Here is a 23,487-nt window from a genome sequence, read left to right on the forward strand (position 1 = left end):
AGAACAAAGCAAACCCATTTCACTAAACAACATGCATGTACAACATACTGCATGTGTTTCTTTATTAAAAACAACCTCATGTTTGATCATATCTTTCCCAGGTCTCCACAAATGATAATAATATTCAGGAGAATTCACACCAGCATCTTTATGATCACAAGCAGTACCCTTAATGAACTCTTCCTCAAAAAGCACATAAGCTTGAATAGTATACAATGACCTAGCATGAACAAGAATCCCAATGTATGCAAAGGCCAAATGACGATTACCTCTGATTGTATTATAATCTCTCCCTTTTTCTTTGCTTCTCCACTCTTGAACCACATCGAGAAACACTTGATAGAAATCACATAGACCTTGTGTCTTGTTAAGACTTTGAGAAACAGATTTGTTAGTTGTCTCACTACGTTGAGATGAAAGCACACCTCCTGACCAATGTTTCTTTGAAAAAGCTGGACACCACATCTCCTTGATTTTATACAAATCATTCAACCAATCAACATTTGCACAGTCATATTTCAGCACCATTCTGTAAATCAAACATGATCATTAAGCATAACAGTTATGAGCATTTCAAATAAACATTTACAGACAACTAAATGTACATATCTGTAAAATTTTCTTAAGCAGCTAAACAAGTATATAGAAGAAGTACCTTTTCCAAAAATGCTCAAATTCTGGTGGAGTTTCACAATACTTCAGCAAATAACCAAATAAATCAGTGAAACCATCCAAAGCTCTCAACGCCCCAATGTGTTTCTTAGAATTTTGTTCAATATGCCACACACACAATCTATGATGAACACCTTTGGGGAAAATATTTCTTATCCCAGCTGCAATTGCTTGAGCTTGATCAGTCATTATAGTAATAGGACTTCTCCTTCCCATAGAAGTTAGAAAAGTATCAAATAACCACTCAAATGATTCTGTTCTTTCATTAAGTATAAATCCCATGCCAAACATCACATTATTTGCATGATGATTCATACCAACAAATGGAGCACAAATCATACCATATTTGTTAGTCCTATAAGTAGTATCAAAAACTAACAAATCACCAAAATAATGGTAATCTCTCATCATCCTTCCATCTCTCCAAAAGAAATTAACCAATGCACCATTTTCATCTTGTTCAAAATCATAATAGAAATTTGTTTCATCAATTTGTCTCTTAGCAAAAAATTTGATTAGTTGATTGTTGTCACCTCCCTCAAGTTTAGCTCTCTTTTCAGCAGAAATAGCATTATAAGCATCAGGAGCTGTAAAACAAAGATTAGGAGACCCTCCAACCTCCTTCTTCAAAGCTCTCAAAGAATCAGAAACTTTAACTCCACTCAATCTAAGTGTAGAAATGAAATGAATATGTTCCTTAGAAATATCCCTTTGAGACCTTATTAAATGTCTCTTGTCAACAGGAATCATTTCATGATTATGGACCATTTCATGTCTTGTACATGTATAAACACCTGAACGGTCAATACTAAACTGCACAAAAGCCAAGCAACCAGTCCTTATGTTAACTCTCTCATAAAGCCTATTATTCCTACACTTATCATCTTTAAAACCCTCATTTGTACAAACAAATCTTTTCATAGAGAATGAATCATCTCTTCGCCTCTTACTTTTTCCAATTCTAATTCCAAATCCCTTTCTAAATGCATATTCATTAACCATTTCATAAGCAACATCTTCAGAAGGAAATTGTTTCCCATAAAATTCAGAACTAGCTGCTTCTTCAAAAACAATAGCATCCTTTTTTTCCACTGCAATATTAAAATGTAACAAATGAACACATACAGTAGCAATAATGTTCAATTACAAAAATGATTATCATAAATTACAACATGTAAAGTATTAATGATCATTTATCATTACATAAATGATCATGTACATGAACATTTATTATTACATAAATAAATATAAATTACAGTAAGTACACCTATGTACACGTAAATGTACATATAATATCACATACATGAACATCAATTTAATACGACGAAAAACTATAAACAAATTAATTGAATGCCAAATTTTATAAAACTAAAGCTAATAAAAAAAACAATAATCACAATCACGCGAAAAAATAGAAACAAAATCAAAACAATAATCAAAATCAAAACAATAATCACAATCACAATAATAAAAACAATAATCACAATAATCAAAACAATAATCAAAATCAAAACAATAATCACAATCACAATCACAATCACAATAATAAAAACAATAATCACAATAATCAAAACAATAATCACAATAATCAAAACAATAATCACAATCTAATCGAAACATTACACGCGAAAAATAGAGCATAATCAAAATCGATTGATTGAGAGAAATATTACTCACATTGTTTCGAAAACGAGTCGACTAAACCAACTCCAGCAGGAAAAATAGAATCACAATCACGATCAAAAGCAATTAAGCTAGAATCACAGTCAAGATCAATCGCAATTGAGCTAGAAATTTCCATGGAAGAAGAGAGAGAAAAATTGGGGGAAAAATAAAAAATGCAGGAGAGAGAAAATGAAATCAGTAAAATAAGAGAGAAATAAAATGGAAATTAGGTTAAGAAAATCATTATATAGTTACTTGAATAGAAAGTTAACAAAAATGAAAAATGAAGAATGAAGAATGAAGAAAGGAAAAAAAAAAAAAAAAAGCCAATACGCAAGGTATTAAACGACGTAGTATCATGGGGGTGTAGGGAAAGCTGACTAGCCTAGAGTCTAGGCAAAAATTTGTATTAGATGAACGCCCTATGTTTATCATTAAGATGAACTGGGGCTCCTCTTAATCATTAATCTTTCTTTTTTAAAAGTGGGGATTTATAAATCTGACGGTTGTCATAAATGCTTGTTGTATACGTGTCATAAATTATCTTCCTACATTTTCTCTATTTTTTTTTTCTCTTTTGAAGTTTTTCTCTTATGCGTTGCACCCTCTCTCTCTCCTCCATCGAAGCGCGTCCGGTAAACCTTCCATCGTAGCGCGTGCTCTCAATCCTCCATTCAACCGGCCATTGAAGCAGCATCTCAGGTACAATGTCTTTTTCCTATTTTTTTTCGTTTTTTAATTGATCATCGAATATCAATCTCACCAATCTAGGGTTTATCGTTTTTCTGATTGTCAGTATAATCAACTTAGGGTTCTTGATAATTGAACAATTGTTAAGGTTGATGATTGAACAATTGGTTATGATTACTGAAGTTTTAAAAGTTTATAACGATCAAATTTTTTTCTTTTTTTGCTACAATTTTTCCCCAATTTTTACGTCGATATTTTTTAATCGAAAATAAATGATGTGGTGCTAATTTGATAATTCAATCAAATTATCTTGCTAATATTAGAATAAAGAAACACTACTTTCGTGCATCTTTGTGTTTCCCTGGTTTATGTGATCACAAGCCACTTTACTCTAGAGCATTTATGAGTCCAATTTAAGGTTGTTGATATTGTTAACTTTGTTTAAGAAATCAACACAATTTGGTTTAGAGGCATTTTGGGCAAAATTCCAGTTGACTTGGGTACTTTAGGATGCAATTGGAGGATGGAGCATCTGAATTTGTAATTTTGTACTTGAATTGTCGAAAAAAGATGACTTATATTTACATGATTGTAAATTTTGAGAAGAAATTTCGAATCTTTTACTTGGAAAGCCTTCACCTACATTGTTTACATTTTTTCTTAATTGTACGACGGAATCTTGTCTTCCTCCCATACTACATGTCTACATCTTCGTTTCATGACTCGGTTCATTCAGCTTCCATTAGAAGCAATCTCAATGTGTAATCTTTTGGAATTATATTAGATACTTGTATATTAGTTTCAGATGGCACTTAATCAACATTGCCCTAGTTGTCCATCTTATCTGAACAGCTGATCCTGATCAGCTGACGCATAGATTCAGGCATTGGGTACTGCATTATATGGGTTTCTATGCTTCTAATCTCTAGTCAACTCATGGTTTTTTCCCATTTAGTCTAATTATAATGTTTGTGTCAGTAAACAATTAGCAGAGCAATGTTGGTTCAATTAGTATTTAAAAACACAAGTTTTGATCATTTTCATATATCGTAGTCGTTAGGATAACTCATTTGATTTAATTTATTAGGGAACTTGGTTTTGTTAGATAACTTTTTTTTTTTTTTTTTCTTTAGAGAACTTGATTTCGTTGTTTGAGTCATGTCTTGTTGTTCATGCATCTCCCATCATCTTGCTTCTCAACTTATTTACATTTGTCAGGTTGAATTAGTTTAATATCCTTGTTCACTTGAAAAACTCAATTCCAAAACCAAAACTAAAACTTAAGCATTGAATGATTGAATCATATGCTAGCTCACAAAGAACCTAGCTATTGATGACATATCCATATCCATATGTGTATATGTCTAAATCACGTAGTGAGCTTTATGATTGACTAATTTCTAGCCTCTATAAAGATTCCTGGCTGCCTTCAACCTGGTATTGATGGCATAATCATATCCAATATCCATGTAAGTTGATGTGGGATAGTAAAGTTTCCAACTCTGTTTAACTGTTTTCCTTCGAGATTTCCTCTCTCTCTCCCAAAAAAAATCTCTGGTGTCAGCCTCTTTGGTTTTCAAATGGGAATGTGGGATGCGTTTCACCTTTTATCCTTTTATATACTTATTTTATTTAAAAATTATGATTTTTTTCTCCATTTTTGTTTTTAAAGCCTACTCCCCTACAGACAAAAGTAATCCTTTTTATATTTGTAATTTTTTAAAAAAACATTATGAATTTTTTCCTCCCTTTTAAATTTGTAATTTCCCTTTTAAATTTTTAAGTTTATTAAAAATTTTAATTAAAATTATAACATGCTTTTCCAACCATTCCTTTTCATGTTTCCAAATTGAAACTTAAGGTTAAATCTTCGGAAAAGATCATATGCAAGAGTGTTGTTACTCATGAATGATATCCTAAAATGTATGTTAATTTTCTCTAAAAGAATTTAAGAAACTCATGATAAGTAGAGTGGAAAATCAGCTTGAGCATTTTCTTAATGGATAGAGTTAATATTGCTCTATACTGCCTCTAACTCATTAAAGTATAAAGTGAGTGAGGGATAAAGCCTTTTTGTATGGGAAGTCAAGTCTCCATTACAATTCCTTGTGCTAAGGGTCAAGGATTTATCAAAGTATTTATATGTCCCTAAAATTAAGTCTCAACAACTAGAAAATTGCGTGTTGTGCCCATTCATATTATGATGTATTACATTTCTAATGAGATATGTCAATGGATAAGGGCATTGTGAACTACTTTCTTTGTCTCAATTAGCCTTAACGCCTTAACCCATTTTATTTGGGAGTATATATTAAGGAGAGATGTATGTATATGATAGGGCTTTGATGAGAAAAGTACATAAAAGTGGTAGTTTTACAATATTTATCTTAATGAGTATGTGGGAGTTATTTCATTTGAATATAAGGTAAGAATTTACTTGTATTGTATTGGCGGACCCAATATGATTAAGGAAATGGAAAAGAACCCGTATGATATTTGTGACCCAGTTGTATTTGGAATATAAAGAAATTTTCTTTCCCTTCTTTTCCTTCCAATTATCCCCTAGTCCTGTCAGAGAATTGCTTCATGTAGTGGATCCATTCATGGAGTAGTTCCATAATATTCTCAATTCATTATGGGGAAAATTCATTTCATGTTACTCTACCCATTATATCAATTCTTCTCATTAGATCATTTATACCATGAGATGGTATTAAATGTCTTAATTTGAAAACCGATAAATTAATTTATTTGTTTTTAATCAATGCCTACTAAAACAAGTCTTCCAGTGTAGCTCAGGCTGCTCTTGTTGTAGTGTGCTAAGCATAATAAGTTTAAAGTTGGAGGTTGGGATGCATTATGCATTAATGCACACTATGGATTTATAGAGATTACAGTTAAGCGCATCAAGGCGCTCTTTGAATGAGCTTTGCAAGCTTCAAAAAATGTTGTCCACATTTATAGATTGGCCGACATTAATTTTGTTTCTATTTTCATTATTTTATCTTTCAAATGGATCTTAATTATCTCCTTTTGGAAATGATCAAGGTTATAGCTATCATAGCCTATTACACGATTCGTGTGGTGTGCTTTTGGCTATTGGTAACAAGGGTGCAAGCAAAGAAATAAGACAAGGAGCAACACATTATATCGCCAAGTTTGATGTACACTCTTGCCTTTCCACGACATGAGGCAACCAAGGTCAAGGGGGCACAAGTAAGTTTGACCTTAAGGTTTGGTTTGTTTGGGGTGCTTTAAAACATGTGGTGGCACAGTTGGTAGAGAGCTTTCACAAATTTTGATTCATTCACCTCTCATACACGAAAAATAGGTTTATTTGAATGATGAAAGGGAATTTATATAATTTTCAACAAATTCTTCCACATCAAATCACTTCACAACAAATCCCTCCACTAAATTTCCAAGATCACAATTTTTCCTCACAAAGTAGCATGTCAATTGTTACTTGATGAAGATGAAACGTTGTTAACTTTAGCAATGAAGTTGATATTATCTCATCAGCTATCCTACAAGCCCACACCTCCACCACCATATTAACAACAAAATGTGCATCATCCAAGTAAGCTAATTACAGAGAGAGGGTGAAGCTCTTATACCTAGCTACAAACCAAGTGTTTATCTCCTATGAGTCTTACACTCCTCCCATGCACTTCATGTATCAAAATGGTACCTCTTGAATTACCATCATTAGGAAAAGCATCATGCATCATGGGGAGTAGAGCCTTTTGCCTTTTAAAGCACACTATGAAATGGGTTTGTTACCATGAAGAGAATGTGGATGCATTCAAGCGGGTTAAACAATGAAGTGACAATTTGGACCATGCATGTCATTCTTTTTTGTTGCCCGTGAAACAAAATATTTTACACGAAAATGTTTGGAAAATCTCAATGCATTTTTTTATTGAAAAGGAACTTTGGGATTGCTTCAAGAGTGGTTGTTGTGGCAAAAAAGGTACAAGGATGAAGGTGATGTGAACGTAGTAACCATTGGTACTCATGACTTTGGTGGCCTCTTCTAGTTGTGTGAAGAAAGCTAAGGCTTCTAAAGGTTATCATCAATGGTACAAATCGCTATAATTTTGGATAAGATTTTTAAAATAGTATCGATGTGAGAGGTTATGGCATGAACCTATGAAAGAGGGCAAAAGCAAATCCAATTGGATGGAAAAAATGTTTAACTTGAAGACGAGTAAAGTTGGAATCAATGGAGGTTAAGTGAGATATGCTACAATCCTATCTCACAAAGAAGAATTTTGAGGTTTTGGCATTCAACTTTTATTATGTTTTACTTTATCATATTTAATATTGTTTCATGTTTGTTGATTTATAATTTTAGGTTCCAAAGCTATAATAGTTGCAAATGAATTATTAGACTTTATTACTATTGTTATTGTTATCGTGATTAATGTTGTTGCGTTAAATGTTATGCTTTTATAAATGTTTTAGAAGTATTATTCTCTAATTATGGATCATATTTTTAATCAATGTAAATTATATGTTGTTTCATTAACAAGTGTTGTTCTCTTGATGAATAATTAAGGAAAAATTGACATTATCAATACCAAATATGGACATTCTTCTTTAAACTGTCCTAACTCCCAACTATTGATTAACTCATGACATTTCCAACTTTGGGGGTGTTTTTTTGTTTGTTTGTTTATTTTTATTTTTTTAATTTTTTTTTTTTTTTAGAAATTGGGGGTGTTCTTATTAAAACAATCGCTAGCTTACAATCAAGTAGAAATTGTCACGTGTTGAATTTTTAGTGGTCCGTTGTTTAAAATAACATGGAGATGGTGTAACGAGGGGATAATTGTTTAGAGTGGTAGAGGATTGATTTTTCTAATTATGCTTAACGAAAACAAGACATGTAGCGCTATTAACCGGTTAATAATATGTTAATGACTGGTTTGAGAAAGACCTCCCGAAAGTTAGGATTGCTTTGACCTTTGAGTTAATGGGCTCTTTAAAAAAACGCCGGTCATAATTGGGACTCATGGTGTCAATTTATCCATATTAAATTTTGTAATTAATTTATTGTGAAAGGATATATTGTTTTTGATTCCGTCTTATTATTTAATTTGCTTGTGTTCAGCTTTTTGAAATTTACTTGTACTTATATTTGGTTTTTAAATTACTCTAGACCTTCAATACAATGTAATCTTAATACTACATATACGATTGTGTATTTGTGAATAAGTTTCGTAAAAAACCTAATAATCTTTAATGAAAAAAATGTTAACTAGGTTAAAATAACAAGTAGAGTTTAAATATTATAGTAATTCATTTATATAAATACGCAATTGGCTCTCATATTTAGCTAACTAATAACATTGTGTTTTGTTCATTACTTATTTCAGATCATACTTTATTATTTTTGTTTTATTTTTTATTGTTAATTACGTAGTATTAAATTCTATAATGATTAACATTATGAATTTTATATATTTGGAAAATGCACATTAATGCAAATCTAACAAGACTCATTTGATATATATGTATATTTTTTTTTCTTATTGATTAGCAAACATACAAAGTCAACATAATTTCACAATCAAATTAGAAAAAATAACTTCACAATCATATCAGGAAAGATAAGTTTAGATCACATAAGTGAACTCAACATAGCCTAAATGTAGTCATAATTATTTTGTTTTTAATTTATTTGTTCTTCTTGCTTCATAGCTTTTTTTTTTTCCTACTAATTATCTTTACTAACTTACCTCTCTTTGCAATATTACACCTTTGCACACTCTATTCACCACTCTTCCTTAAACCTAAACATCTTTTTTGCACTCTCATTCTTACTTTATCTTACACCTTTAACCTTTTTGCACTATCTCTTACATTTTCTTTCACATATTTATTAATTTATTTTTAAGTTTTCTTCAACTATGTATCTATACCATTGGAAATTATGGTTCTACTCCTCTCAATTCATAATTAGTCTTGTAGAAAGCCCATGCGTGATTGATGGTTGCCCATGTAATTTCATTATCTTAATGTGATGTGCTGTGAAGTTGCAATTATGTAAAGCAATCGCTTGTCTTGCCCTTTTGCTAGAGCATGTACCCCAGGCTTCATTACAACACAATGTTGTATTTGATCTCTATGTTAATGGAATTTCATTTTTGTTCTTTTGCTTTAGTCTAAACAAAACTTATACGCTGATATTGGGTACACTTAGAAGTGGTCTTTAAGGATTCAGTATTGCTTTGGTGGAATGCAGTGATGATAAATTGATGATCTTGTGGTGTGCTTAGCTAGGAAGAAATGGTGTATTCTGCTAGGAAGAATTGATTGAACTTTTAAGGATGTTTCCACTCCTCCATATTAATTTAATTGTCTTAGGAAGGTTTACAACACATGGTTTGTGTGTTGAAACTTCCATTTCGAGTAATTGGATATGGACATTCTAAAAAGGATTACATGAAGATTAGGAAGATTATTGTGAACTAAGGAGTACCAAAGTTTCTTCAAATTATTTCTTACTCAGTCTTTTAATTGACAGATTCAAGCAAAAGCCCTTTAATTATTGCATAAATGTAAATGATATTAACCCAAAATGAATGGCCCTAATTATTAGATATCCCAGCTCGCAATTGGGAAGTAAATTGACAGATTTTGGTGGGGGTGAGACTAACTGGTGGTTTCTGGCATCAGATCGGTGGTTGTTGTTGGTAAAGAAGTTTCACGTCTGTTCTTGCACTTCGATCTACTCTTTTCTTCAAACTTCTTTTGCCTTCACAGTCCTCTTTTTGCTTCATTCTTCTCGATTCGGAAGCTTCTTTTATAAGTTTATGGTCTTCTAAGTTTACCTAGAGAAATGTGATCCCTATAAACCGCCTTTTATTTTTGATGAAAAGCCATCAGACAATTGTTAAATTTTAGGATGAAAATGGATATGGTGGGATGGGGTCTAGATAAATTTTTTGTGGTATGCAATAAAAGCTCAAAATGAATATTGGCTACTGATCTTCCGTTCTGTTACTGACTTATTCCCCAGTGGAAGAAAATATGATGAAGCAGAACAGATTAGTGGTTGATGTAGATACAAGTATATGTCTCAATCCTCAAAATTCTGGCTTCTATTTGAATTAAAAATTTGACTTCTGGATTGTGTCTCGTGCTTAATGATGGGTGTGCTTCCTCAGCTCTGGCTTTTCTTCCTATTACTGTATATTCCCCTCCCCCTCCCTATGTCAGAAACATTTGCGTTAGCAGACCATCTAGCTTCATCGAAAGGATGATTCTTTTACCTCATGCTTCTGCTGTCCTAGTGTTATTAATGGAGTAAAGTAGCTGGAACATTAATATTCTTGAGTTTTAGAGCAACTGAGGTAGGGTGAAAAAGATTAAATGTTTCAGTGTCTGAGATTCTGTTCAGGATTTTCTAACTGTTTGCTTTCTAATTATTTGGGTACAGCAGGACTTTGAAGACATGAGATCGGGGTATATACACTTTTCTGATAAACAAAAAATTGGGAATGGGGAAGTTCCATCTCTGGTTGATATATGTGTTCAGACAGCAATAGATAACATTAGATACATTGGTAATGTTGCTGCATTAGATTCACATCTTCTAGAGCGCATCTTGCCCCATTGTACAGTGGAGCAGTTGATGCATATTGAAAATGCTACAGCTGTAAGTTGAACCATCTCTTTGGCCTCTGTGCATTGAATATCTTTTCTCTATTTTATCTAACGTCTTATGTTGTTTTGAACTATTGTAGGAGAGGGATCTTAGTCCAATTACTGATAAACTTTGGAAGAAATTTTATGAGGCAAAATTTTTTGCTGAGAGTGTTAAAGTGGTAGAGGCGAGGATGAAAAAGTATAATGTGACATTTAATTGGAGACAACTGTATCAGGTATTTGACAATCATCTGGTGTGCTTTATCATGCAGACACTTTATGTTCTATTACTTGCTAGTTGCTACTATGTTTGGTTTACCCCTTTTGGAAAAGGCTTTAAGTGTGATCTTGTGTAATCAAATCAAAATGCTTGAATGCTTCTTGTTTATTGTTCAGTTTTAATCAAGGCTTTTCATTGCAGGCGAAATTGAAGGAAGTAAACGAGGCTGTAAATGTATCAGTAGAGCGACTAGCACAAAAATTAAAGAATGAAAGTGCCCGTAAGTCTCCTCTAATTCTCAAGCTATTCATTTTGTTTATTTATTCTATATGGAGGTATTAGCTCAAAGGGGTTTTCTGAATTAATTAATTTATTTATTTTAATTTTTAATGTAGGAAAGCAAAGTCGTCAAATCCAGTTTTGTGCAAAGGTTCCCCCCTCGTCTAAGAGACGGACGTTTTGCGGAGGTACCTTTGTTGTTTTTGTGGGGCTCAAAATGATCATGCGACTCTTATAGTCTGCTATTGTCTATTCTCTTATCATATGATATGATGCTTACATGTAGCATTTGGAGAATCAAGCACCTATTCCAATGCAAAGAGCAGCATTTTGAAGAAGGCAAAAGCTGAACACTTTAACAGGTATTTATCTGAAAAATTGAATGCATTTCACTTTTCAATTTCATGTTTTGCCAATTATTTTTGGTGATGATGATGCACTTTCTGTTGTCCTTTCTACGAAGTATATAGAGCTGTTTGTCAAAGTTTTAAAAACTACACTTCTGTAAAAAAATATTCCTTGGGCGGGTGGGGGTCTCCAAAATAGTACAGTATCATTTTTGTTGTATTTGACTAGTTGGGGAAAAGCTACATACATGATACATCATACATGTGCACCTCCCCAAACTCTATCTCAACAGGATGGAAATTTTTTGTTTTTCTCTCTTTTTTTTTAAAAAAAAATAATTTATTTATTGGATTCAGTACTATACAGATTATGAAGGAATTCAGCATCTGTGTGATCATTTCTAACCTGAATGTGAGCAGAGCTATCTAAATACTACACTATTTACCAAACTTATAGACGATATGTTTATTTGCGGTTTTGACAAGTTTAGTTTATCAACTTGTTTAGAAATGACTACATTGTTTCAATATCCTCATGTCAAATTAGCTTACCCTATATCCTCATTGGTAATTGGCATGCTCTACTTCAAAAAACTTCAGGAATTATTAACTTGGCATTTTAAAGACCCGATGGTTTGACATTTTGCTTTCTTCTGTGGCTTCTCTAACAGTGCAGAGATGAAGAACCGGGCAGCTATACGAAAAGGAGCTGTACAGCAACCAAGAAGTAACAGGTAGGTTGACTCTACCAATGATGGTTAATGGGTACACTTCGAAGAACATACTTTGATCTTGTCTTCTTATGATTTTAGTATCTCGAGGCCTCAAATTGCTCGAGGGATGGGCTCTAATTCAAATTCATACTCAAAAGGGACTAATTAAGCTGATTAATTGGGGAAGTGATGAACGTACAAGCAATGCCTTCCCGCCTCTGCCAAGCATGTACCAAGAACGTTACCATTCAAGCAATTTTGACTGAGGTGATCTTATTCTACTTCTGGCACTGCCAAATCTAAGCAGGACTTGTCTCTTTTTCTGTATATCCGCATAGGCACATACTAGTAATCTGCGCTGTGCAGTTCTGTTGTATGTACAACATTTTTAATCCTGACCATTTACCCTTAGTGATGGAATAATCAATCCAGCCTAACCTGAAGCCTTGAGCTACTTCTGGCTGATCAATTTTTAGGATTATTTTCCATATACTTGTTCATTGAATTTGTGGTGTTTTATCTGTGGATCATAAGATCTTCACGCTTTTGAATTTATATACTCATTTTAAACTAGCAAGAGATAATGGTGTGTATTCTTATATATCATCTGCAGAATTGGCAAGGGGTTCTGTGTGATCCCTCACCAAGTTTTGGGGAAATTGTTATTTTGTGGAGGTATTATGTGTCATTTATACTTTGTACGTGTTTGTTACTTTGCCTTGCACATAATTCATGAATACATCTAACGTTATTCGTTTTGGAGTTGCATTTCAGTGCCTGGTCTAAATCTGATGCTATATAGTTTCATCACTCATTGGGCTACAAAACTGGATCTGTTTTACTGTATAATATCACCAGGCCTTATTCCTGATTACTAGTTTCAGAGACTAGTTACTGGTATGTGTCAATGCCATAAATTTTTAGATATTTAATTATTTATACTAGACAAAAAAAACTCAGTTTTAGTAAAATCTGTGTATTTACAAATTCTCCAATCCCCCTATATATCTCTTATAAAAAATTTCCAATATTTACTAGGACTTGAGAGAATTGGAAAAGAGTTGAGTCCTACAAAAACCAAGCGGATAAATATGCATAACTTGACGTATCAAATTTGGATATATCACCATATTTAATTTATCGTAGTATATGTTAAAATACTTTCTAAAAATACAATGCAAAATATCAAAGGGAGGAAAAGTTCCAGACTCGAAAAAAATAAGCTAAATCGACTTGATTAATAAAAGCAAAAAGAAAAGAAATAAAAAGACCCATGCGTGGTAAACTATAAATGAAAGAAGAAAAAAAATAACAAAACAAAGACTTAACTAAAATAAAGGACAAGGCAAGCATGCTAGTTAATCATGAAGACTATATATTACAACTTCCTTTAATTCGACGATGAAATTAAAGAAAATCCAAACTTTCCGCTGCATAGACAGATCACGCGCAACTCCTAGAGTTGCATGTGACTGTCGCACGTAACTTTAATAGTTGAGCATAGCTACCGAACATAACGTTTTGAGTTGCGGTTGGTGAAATTTTCCTTTTAGCATTTTTTACCAAATTTTCGTCCGTTTTGGTCTATTCAAATAGGTCCAACTTTGGGCTTTGCACCATCTCACATTAAATCGTTTAACTCTTCTTGCTAAGCAAAGGGGAAATGTTAACGAAGAATTTTGAGCAACGTTTGAAACAATGAATGACCACCTTTTCGAGCGAGGAAAAATTAAGTCCAAAATTTATCACCTTGATGTTTTAATAAGCTAAATGCAACTCAATATAAACTATGATTTTCTTCATGCTACCATCAATCATTGGGATCCAAACCATCATGTTTTCTTGTTTTAAGGGACGAGATAGTGCCTTTGCCAAGCGAATTTGAAGCTCTTTTAGGATTTCCCGTGAATACTCTCCCTGTGACTTATGCTCCAAACTTGTCAAATTCCAAGCCTACGTTTCAGAGAGTGACAATGATATGACCAAGATAGACACTGAAAATGGTGTAAATTTAGTTCAATTCATTGGACACTTCATTCCCCTTTGTAATAATCTGATTAGACAACATTTTAAAATTCGTGCATTATGTTTTGTCTCGTTGTCAATTGCTTGTTTAGAACAAGTAAATAATATGGAGATTACTAAATAATGTCCATAGTCGAGCAAATAAAGGGATGTCATTCACCTGCTCCATTAGCTTTAACGGAAACCATACTTTGTTTGAATCGTCTTAGAACAAATCCAAACAGGAATGGTTTCACTAGAAGTCCACTCCTTCTACATGTACTTTTTTTTTTGTACTTGTCAAGGCGCGCAATTTTAAAAGTGGCTCTGAAAAGTTAGCCTAGCTTTGAAACTTGCGCTCGGCATATGAGCGCAATTTATAAGATCCTGCGCGACACTTGTTGCCCATCCAGTAGGTTCGAATTTCGTAATTTCACCGTTTGTTCTATTTTTTTTAGATTTGGCTTATAAAGCGCTTGCAAATTGTCAACCAACCTCAATATCTTGAGGCTAATGGAGTGAAGTCCTTTCCTAGACGTCGCACCCTCTACGAATATAAGAATGAGGAAGAGAGGACGAACTTTTTCTGTCATAGGATTCCCAACATACACTTAAGGTTATATTACTTGACCTATGTATGATGTTTAAGTTTCTTGCAGTATTAAAGCAGTTGCAGTTGCAAATAAAATGCATGCAGATTGTGCTTTACGGTCTGCCAATTTGAGAATCAAGGTCTGGTAATGAGGATTTCTTCTAAATGCTTCTGAGCTGAGTCATTCTTGTACAAAGCTACCCAAATTATAACAAACTTCATACTTCAATCTAAAAACAAGAGACCCTGTCATTTTAAGGGAGAGCTGCATGTTACATCTTACAACTTATTCAACTTCATCAACAAAAGGTGATATATTCCTTTCAAGTAGGGGTGCTTATCGAGCGAGTCGATCACGAGCTGAGGGGTGCTCGACTCAACTCGAAAACTTGTTACATGTGCTCAACTCGTGATCGCTAAAGTTTTGAGCAAATAAAACCTGCTCGACTCGTGCTCGTTAAAGTTTCGAGTCGAGTAGCTCACGATCTGCTCGTGAAAATTTTGGTCCTTCTATTATCATACGCCTTTATTTATTGTTCAATTTATATTGTTTTCTTTATTATATATAGATATTATTAAAGATTTACTCTTTTTTTTTTAATGATATTAATTAAGACTTAATAAGTGTCAAATTTGTTTAAACATAGTACCTTTGTTTGTAAATTCTATATTAATAATATATTATCAAGTTGCTCACGAGCTTATCGAGTCGAGTTAGAGCTTGCTCAACTCGTGCTCGTTAACATCTCAAGTCGAGTTGAATTCGAGTCGAGCTAACTCGAGTCAAGTTTTGACCGAGCGTTGACCGAGTTGAGTACGAGTTGCTCGAGAGCTGCTTAACTCAATCAGCACCCTACTTTCAAGTTTTGAAATTTATGAATTTATTAGGAGGTCGACAAGTGACAAAATAGAGAGCATTTAAATTAACTGCATGTTCCCAACATTCTTGCTCTCAGTGGTCTGATCTACTCGCAACTGTTACCACGCACTGTCCTGGGCTTAAGATGGCTGCAAGTTACAACATGCTCAGCCTCAGGCCTCCTCTTGCTACTCCAAATATGATGTCCGGTCCAAGGGAATTTTAGTGGTCTGAATGTCAAAGCATGAAGTTCTTCAAATACAAGTTGTTGGAAAATATGCCTTGAATCGGTGACCGAGTAGGTACATGATCATGTAGTCCATTGTACGCGATCGTGTAGTCAGTGTTATTATGCACTCTTCAATATACACGTCCGTGTGGTTCATGGTACATGGTCGTGTAGTTCCTCCACTACAAGACTTGTCACACGATCGTGATTCAGGGTACACGACCGTGTAGATGGGCGCACTATTTGACTGCGCGAGGTACACGGCCGTGTGGGTCAAGGTACACGACCATGTGGTTTTGGTTTGTGTGTTTATTAATTGGGCTTTGGCCCAAATTAGTTTCTGTTTTGGAGAGTTATATATATACCCCTTACTCCCTTAGGGTTATTCCCTAGCCGTAACAATCATAAGTTGAGTGTTTATTCAGAAATCTGAGAGTTTTTTTTGTGTATTTCTCATCTGTGAGATCTGAGAGAGATAACATAACAAATCTGAGAGACAATCAATCTGTTTCTGTGATTGGTCTCAAATTCGTTTTTGAATCTGTAATCTGTATTCCCCAAGATCAATAAAACTATTACTCTCGCTTGCCCGTGGACGTAGCCAACATACTGTTGGTGAACCACGTAAATCTGTGTGTTATTTATTTGTTTTGCATTCATTAATTTGTTCTTTCTCACATCCGTTACAATAAGTGGTATCAAGAGCCGAGGTTTGATTTTGAGTGGGAGAGATGTCTGGGATGAATGTGACAATTGATAAATTCACGGGGAGGAATAGTTTTAGTCTGTGGCAGATCAAGATGTGGGCTTTGTTGAAGCAGCAAGGGCTATGGGCGCCGTTGGCAAAGAAGTCATCGGGTCCAGATGACGCGGAGACACCATCGACAAAGAAGTCACCAGGTCCGGTAACCGCTGAGATGGCAGTCTAGGAGGAGAAGGCACACTCAACAATCAAGTTATGTCTGGCAGACGATGTTATCACCGAGGTAGCGGAGGAGGAAACCTCATCGGGTCTGTGGTTGAAACGGGAGAGTCTATACATGATGAAGTCTTTAACCAACAAGTTGCTATTGAAGCAACGTTTGTTCGGTCTGCGAATGTCTGAAGGTACATCCCTTAGAGAACACTTAGATTAGTTGAATACTATTTTGTTAGAATTGCGTAATATAGATGTTAAGGTTGAGGATGAGGGTGCTGCCTTAATTTTGTTAGTGTCTTTACCAGTGTCATATGAGAATTTTGTGCAGTCTTGTATTATTGGTAAAGAGACAGTGACTCTAGAGGAGGTTAGATCTGCTCTCCATACTAGAAAGTTGCGCCATAAGGCGTCTGGTACAAGTACAGATGATCAGGCTGGTGGATTAGTAGCCAATGAAGGTAATGGACAGGGGAATTCGGGGAGAAAATCTAGGAAACCGTATTCTAAGGGTCCTAAACCTAGTGATGTCTGTAATTACTGTAAGGAGAAGGGGAATTGGAAATCTGAATGTCCCAAGAAGATGCGACAACAGGAAAATTCCGAGTCTGCAGATATTGCAGATGGAGACACCCATTCAGAAGAGGATTATGTCCTGATTGCTGATGAGCGTGCACATCAATCTGATGTGTGGGTTCTAGATTCAGGAGCGTCTTATCATATGTGATCACGTCGGAGTGGTTTATGAACTACAAGCAGGTTGATGGAGGTGTTACTATGGCCAACAACGAAGTCTGCAAAACAGTTGGTATAGGGTCCATGAGAATTCGGACACATGATGTTAAGTTCTGTATTTTGAACAATGTTAGGCATGTTCCACAGATCACGAGGAATTTGATTTCACTTAGTCTTCTAGACAGAAAAGGGTTCAGTTTCAAAGCACTAATGTTTGATTATTTCCTTGTTGTAAATGACCTTTTTTTGGTAATTTTCTTTAGTTTTTTAACCTATATTTAGTTACGTAATTATGTTATGTGAATTGTTCAAGTCAGAGGCGACTCCATATTTAAGGTAATGGTAGATATGCCTCATATATAAATCTAATATGTATATATAAAGGGGAGTTTTTTCTTGAGATTTTAGAGCGCCACGTAGGATTTTTATTTTTTAAAAATTATTAGAGCGTCACATAGGATTAATATTTTTAAAGCTCCGCAATAGGATTATGCCACCTAAGATAAGTTAACGTGCCACGTAGAATTATAAATTATAGTTATATCCAATAAAAAATTCAAGTGCCACATAAGCATAATTGACCAATGAGATTTTAATAGCTACATTAATTAAATACGAAATATTATCTTTTGAGATTAGGTTTTTTTATCTAATATTTTAAAACAAATACGGAGAAAATGATATATTATGTACAACTAATATAATAAAATAACAAATGTAATCACATAAATATGAAAAATATTTTTTTTAAAAAAAATAAATCGACCTGTGCATCGCACGGGCTTCATCAAGTTATATAACTAGTTTAATGTAATTTGTTAATTTATTTAATTTGTCACAAGTTAAAGTTGTGTAATCTTATATAAATAATACACGAGTTAGATTATGAGAACTGTGTAGCAAACAATCTAATTGAATTTTGAATACAATTTGACTCAAGCAATGATAGAGATGACGGAAACGGGTTGACATTATTTTATATCCGACACACCTAATTTGTGTAGGTTGGGGTTAAAGCCTTAAAGGTAAATGTTTTTTTAGTTGATAATGCCAACAATTCCAGTTACCACGATTGTGGTTTGAATTGATTGACAAAATTTCTGATTAATAATATAACTACAAAATTAGCACGATTAATACCCTTTTATTGTGTATGAAACTTATACTAATCTTTGAATCGCTTTATTAATTCTATATGATTCTTCTTGTGTGTATTATAGAAATATAGTTCTTGTTGTTTAAAATTTAAGCACACCAAAGAAAATAGATTTTCGTCAAACTTGGTTTCTTTGTTTAGTCTAAGATACCTAGTTAAAGTTATATATATATATATATATATATATATATATATATATATATATATATATATATATATATATATATATATATATATATATATATATATATATATATAGAGGAAGGCTCATGTAAGAACCCTCCTCTATATAAGAACCCAATCTTATATAAGAATCAATCTTAACCCTTTATTTGTTTTGATCCAACCATCTAAAATGATCCTTTAGTAATGGCAATTCTGTAATTTTGAAGAGTTTGTATTTAGAACATAGGAAAATTTTTAGAATATAAGCAGAAAAAATTTAGAACATAGAATAAAAATTTAGAACATAGGAAAATTTTTAGAACATAAGCAGAAAAAATTTAGAACATAAGAAATAAAATTTAGAACATAAGCAAACAAAAATTTAGAACATAAGCAGAAAAAATTTAGAACATAAAAAGGTTGATTTTCGATTTATGTTCGATTTTATATTTCCATGTTCTAAATTTTTTGTCTATGTTCAAAAAAATTTGTCTATGCTCTAAACTTTTGCATATGTTCTAAACTTATATTGTGAGCCTATGTTCTAATTTTTTCCCCTATGCTCTAAAATCATTTCCTATATCCTTAGTTTTTCGTGTATGTTCTAAATTTTTTCTATGTTCTAAACCTATATTTTGAGCCTATGTTCTAAATTTATTCCCTATGTTCTAAATTTTTTTTCTATGTTCTAAATTTAGATTTATGCTTGATTTTCGATTTATGTTCAATGTTACATTTTCATGTTCTAAATTTTTTTTTGTCTATGTTCTAAACTTTTTCCTATGTTCTAAACTTATATTGTGAGCCTATGTTCTAATTTTTTTCCCCTATGCTCTAAAATCATTTCCTATATTCTTAGTTTTTTCGTCCATGTTCTAAATTTCAATTCTTTATATGTTTTAAACCTATCTTTTGAGCCTATGTTCTAATTTTTTCCCTATGTTCTAAAATTATTTCTTATGTTCTAAATTATAATATTATGAATTATGATCTAGTTTTTTCTAAATTTTGTCTATGGAAAGAACGATGATTAAGTTTTTTTTTTTTTTTTATATAGTTATTTATAAATATAGCCTATGTAGGATTCGAACCTACATCATCTATGCAGTTTGCATAGTGCTCTACCACTTGAGCTAATAGGTTTTTGATATAGATCAACACACTACCCTCCCATAGAAGTACAGGAAAACGATCACATGTGGAAACTCAAATGCCTCCATTATTGCTAAAACAACCACCATAGCTCACACATTACCCAACACAACTACTACAGTACTACTAGGAAGTATTATCAAGTAAATTACATCAGTCTAACAGAGGAAAATATACCGTTGGATGTTCATCCATTGATTCCATTCCTATAAAATATTATGCAAATTTATCTACTGCAAGTGCTAACCTAATTTCTTACTATAATACTCTTATTTTTACATGAACTAACCTAAATGACTAAATTTGTGCAACTACCAACAAATGCTCCAATATTATTTGCAATCTCATATGAACTCTAATAATGAACTATCAACATTCCAGTATAATTGATCAAAATTTTGACAGCATTCTAATTTTACGCCTTTTTTATGATTCCTCTTTGATTGTTATGTCACATCGTATTATGAACGAATTGACAGCGATGGGCCGGGATGATAACTGATTTTATGTTGTCTCTGGACTAGATGCTCTATTATTGAATTTTCTTCGGCACAATTTCCCATTGAATAATTCAGCAGCATTCAGCAATGCTTTTAAAACGTGGAATTATATATCGTAAAAATCAAAGATCCACCTCCATTATGATTATGTTGTCGGGTATCCATTAATTTAAACGTAGAACATAATAGAATGAGTTTAGAACATAATTTTTTTAAAAAAAGAGTTTAGAACATTATCCATTAATTTAAACATAGAACATAATAGAATGAGTTTAGAACATAATTTTTTTTTTAAAAAAAAGAGTCTAGAACATTATACAAGCCTGTTCGAAATTGACAGAAAACAAACAACAAAAATCGAACAAAATAATTCGAACATAAATTGAACTAATTAAATCGAACAAAAATCAAAATATTAGCAAAATCGAACTAAAATCGAGCAAAACTCGAACTAAAATCGAACAAAATAATCGAACAAAAATCGAACTAAAAATTGAACTGTTAATTCGAACACTAAAGCCGCAAAAATTGAACCCTAAATTTGAGCCCTAAATTTTCAAAAATCGAAAAGAAAAACAAAAATCCACTTGAACATCATGCTAATTTCATAGAAATTTAAACAAAATCGAAAATAAAAACATACAAAATCGGCTTTAACTCATGCAAAATTCATGAAAATCAAATCGCAAAAATCAAAATCGCCAATTTGCAGACATCATGCGATTGAAAGTACAAAATCGACTTGAATATCATGTGAAATTCATAAAATTAGAACAAAATCAAAGAAAAACGTACCTGATTTGAGGAATTTAGGTTGTTTCGCAGCAATTTGGGCTAGATTTTGAGATTTGAGGAGAGAGAAAGTAAAGATGATTGAAAGTTTGAGGAGAGTGAAAAGAATGAACGTTTGGGGAGGGTTTTGGGGGAGTTTTGTTTTTTGTTTTAATCTTGACCACTCATCCTAATCTAATCCTACGGATGAGATTGATTCTTATATAATTAGGGTTCTTATATAAGGAGGGTTCTTACCGGATCCCTCCCCTATATATATATATATATATATATATATATATATATATATATATATATATATATATATTTTATATATAAATATATAATATATAATTATTATATATATACATATATAATATATATTATCTTGAAGGAACAATCTTGAAGTACCTAAGTTAACAATAAATATTTAGTGTGCAATCTTTGTTTCATGTTCATATGTTCATGAGAACTACCTTTATGTGTGCTTCTCATCTACCTAAAAAAAATGTGAAGCCAATATCAACCCCGGCTGGGAAATGACAAATGTATACAATTTCCAGTGAAGTTAAGACCATAAGGCATAAGGTAACTGGTTGTCACAAAAAAGAATTTCTACCTTATGCTATTTATGGGTGCCATCATAAGGAAAACACGGAAGTAAGAGTGGTTCCTCTATTAGGTGAAGATGGAACCAAATTAAATGCCATAACAATCAGCCATATGAATACTTCATCTTGGGACCCTCACTACCTCTTGTTCCAGCTAATGAAGGCCAAACCTAGTACTCCGGTGTGCCATTTTTTGGCAACTGATGATATAATTTGGATTACTAAGTGATGGTGTTTTGGTTTGGATTACCGTGTCTGTTTGCACTAAATGTATGGGTAGTATGACTAAGTTTAACTTGTTTTCTCGTATATCGTGCTAACTGGAATTGTAGGGATTATCAACTACAAAACATTTACCTTTAAGGCTTTAACCCCAACCTACACAAATTAGGTGTGTCTTTCTGATTAATAATATTTACTACCAAATTAGCACGATTAATACCCTTTTATTGTGTATGAAACTTATACTAATCTTTGAATCCCTTTATTGTTTCTATATGATTCTTCTTGTGGGTATTATAGAAATATAGTTCTTGTTATTTAAAATCTAAGCACACCAAAGAAAACAGATTTTCGTCAAACTTGGTTTCTTTGTTTAGTCTAAGATACCTAGTCAAAATATATATATATTATATATACATATATAATATATAATTGTGTATGAAACTTATACTAATCTTTGAATCCCTTTATTGTTTCTATATGATTCTTCTTGTGTGTATTATAGAAATATAGTTCTTGTTATTTAAAATCTAAGCACACCAAAGAAAACAGATTTTCGTCAAACTTGGTTTCTTTGTTTAGTCTAAGATACCTAGTCAAAATTATATATATATATATATATATATTTTATATATACATATATAATATATAATATATAATTATTATATATATACATATATAATATATATAATCTTGAAGTACCTAAGTTAACAACAAATATTTAGTGTGCAATCTTTGTGTCATGTTCATATGTTCATGAGAATTACCTTTATGTGTGCTTCTCATCTACCTAAATTTAATATATGCATTAAATAAATACTTTTATAATAAACAAATCTTTATGCTTGTTAATAAATGTTACTAAAACACACACTCATATTCTATGTAAAGTACATACAATCAAGGCCATGACTACTTAACTTATGTAGTATCATGACCTACAACATTTTGCCTAAATTTATCTCAATACGTTCATAATCAACGTTGTCCTCAACCCGTGAAAACAGATAATTTCACAATTCACAGCATTACGGACGAATACTATGCGCCCAAATGAACAGTCAAACCAACAACTCCTAGTGTTGTATTTGATATAAACTAGCGAATTTGGAAATACGGCTTAATAATAGTTAGATCAACAATAAAAATTCAAATGATAATCAAGGAATCTGGAAACATGAATGGGATGATCTTGATAGCCGTCTACAACCTCAAATAACCAAAGTGAATATTTCAAGCTTGGTTTATCAAGGCGGAATAAGATGGATATGCTAAATATCTTACCAGAAATGGTTTCATCCCAGGGAAGTTGTACAATATTAATCAAATGAAT

General features: G+C 32.7%; 1 protein-coding gene across 2 annotated transcripts; it reads left to right on the top strand.

Moving 5' to 3' along the window:
* Window positions 1-7,255: 7,255 nt before the first annotated feature.
* Window positions 7,256-12,943, top strand: LOC145620890 (uncharacterized). Of its 2 annotated transcripts, none has more exons than XM_081675612.1 (8): window positions 7,256-7,306; window positions 10,475-10,693; window positions 10,782-10,919; window positions 11,105-11,183; window positions 11,299-11,370; window positions 11,469-11,544; window positions 12,201-12,263; window positions 12,342-12,943. In XM_081675612.1, exons 1-8 carry the CDS (start codon window positions 7,271-7,273, stop codon window positions 12,409-12,411), a joined length of 753 nt encoding a protein of 250 aa, XP_081531738.1. In that variant the 5' UTR covers window positions 7,256-7,270; the 3' UTR covers window positions 12,412-12,943. The 2 variants fall into 2 exon arrangements, with proteins under 2 accessions (XP_081531738.1, XP_081531739.1); XM_081675613.1 differs by having other exon boundaries at window positions 10,478-10,693.
* The last annotated feature ends 10,544 nt before the right edge of the window (window positions 12,944-23,487 follow it).

Source organism: Chenopodium album, chromosome 27, assembly GCF_948465745.1.
Source record: "Chenopodium album chromosome 27, dcCheAlbu1.1, whole genome shotgun sequence".
Taxonomy (NCBI): Eukaryota; Viridiplantae; Streptophyta; class Magnoliopsida; order Caryophyllales; family Amaranthaceae; genus Chenopodium; species Chenopodium album.

What these genes read in the sequence shown, in the direction of transcription:
- LOC145620890 (XM_081675612.1), top strand. Translation starts at nt 7,271, where the DNA reads ATGCTACAATCCTATCTCACAAAGAAGAATTTTGAG. An exon ending in TCACAAAGAAGAATTTTGAG is followed by an intron (nt 7,307 to 10,474) that starts GTTTTGGCATTC and finishes ATTTGGGTACAG; the next exon opens with CAGGACTTTGAAGACATGAG. An exon ending in ATTGGAGACAACTGTATCAG is followed by an intron (nt 10,920 to 11,104) that starts GTATTTGACAAT and finishes TTTTCATTGCAG; the next exon opens with GCGAAATTGAAGGAAGTAAA.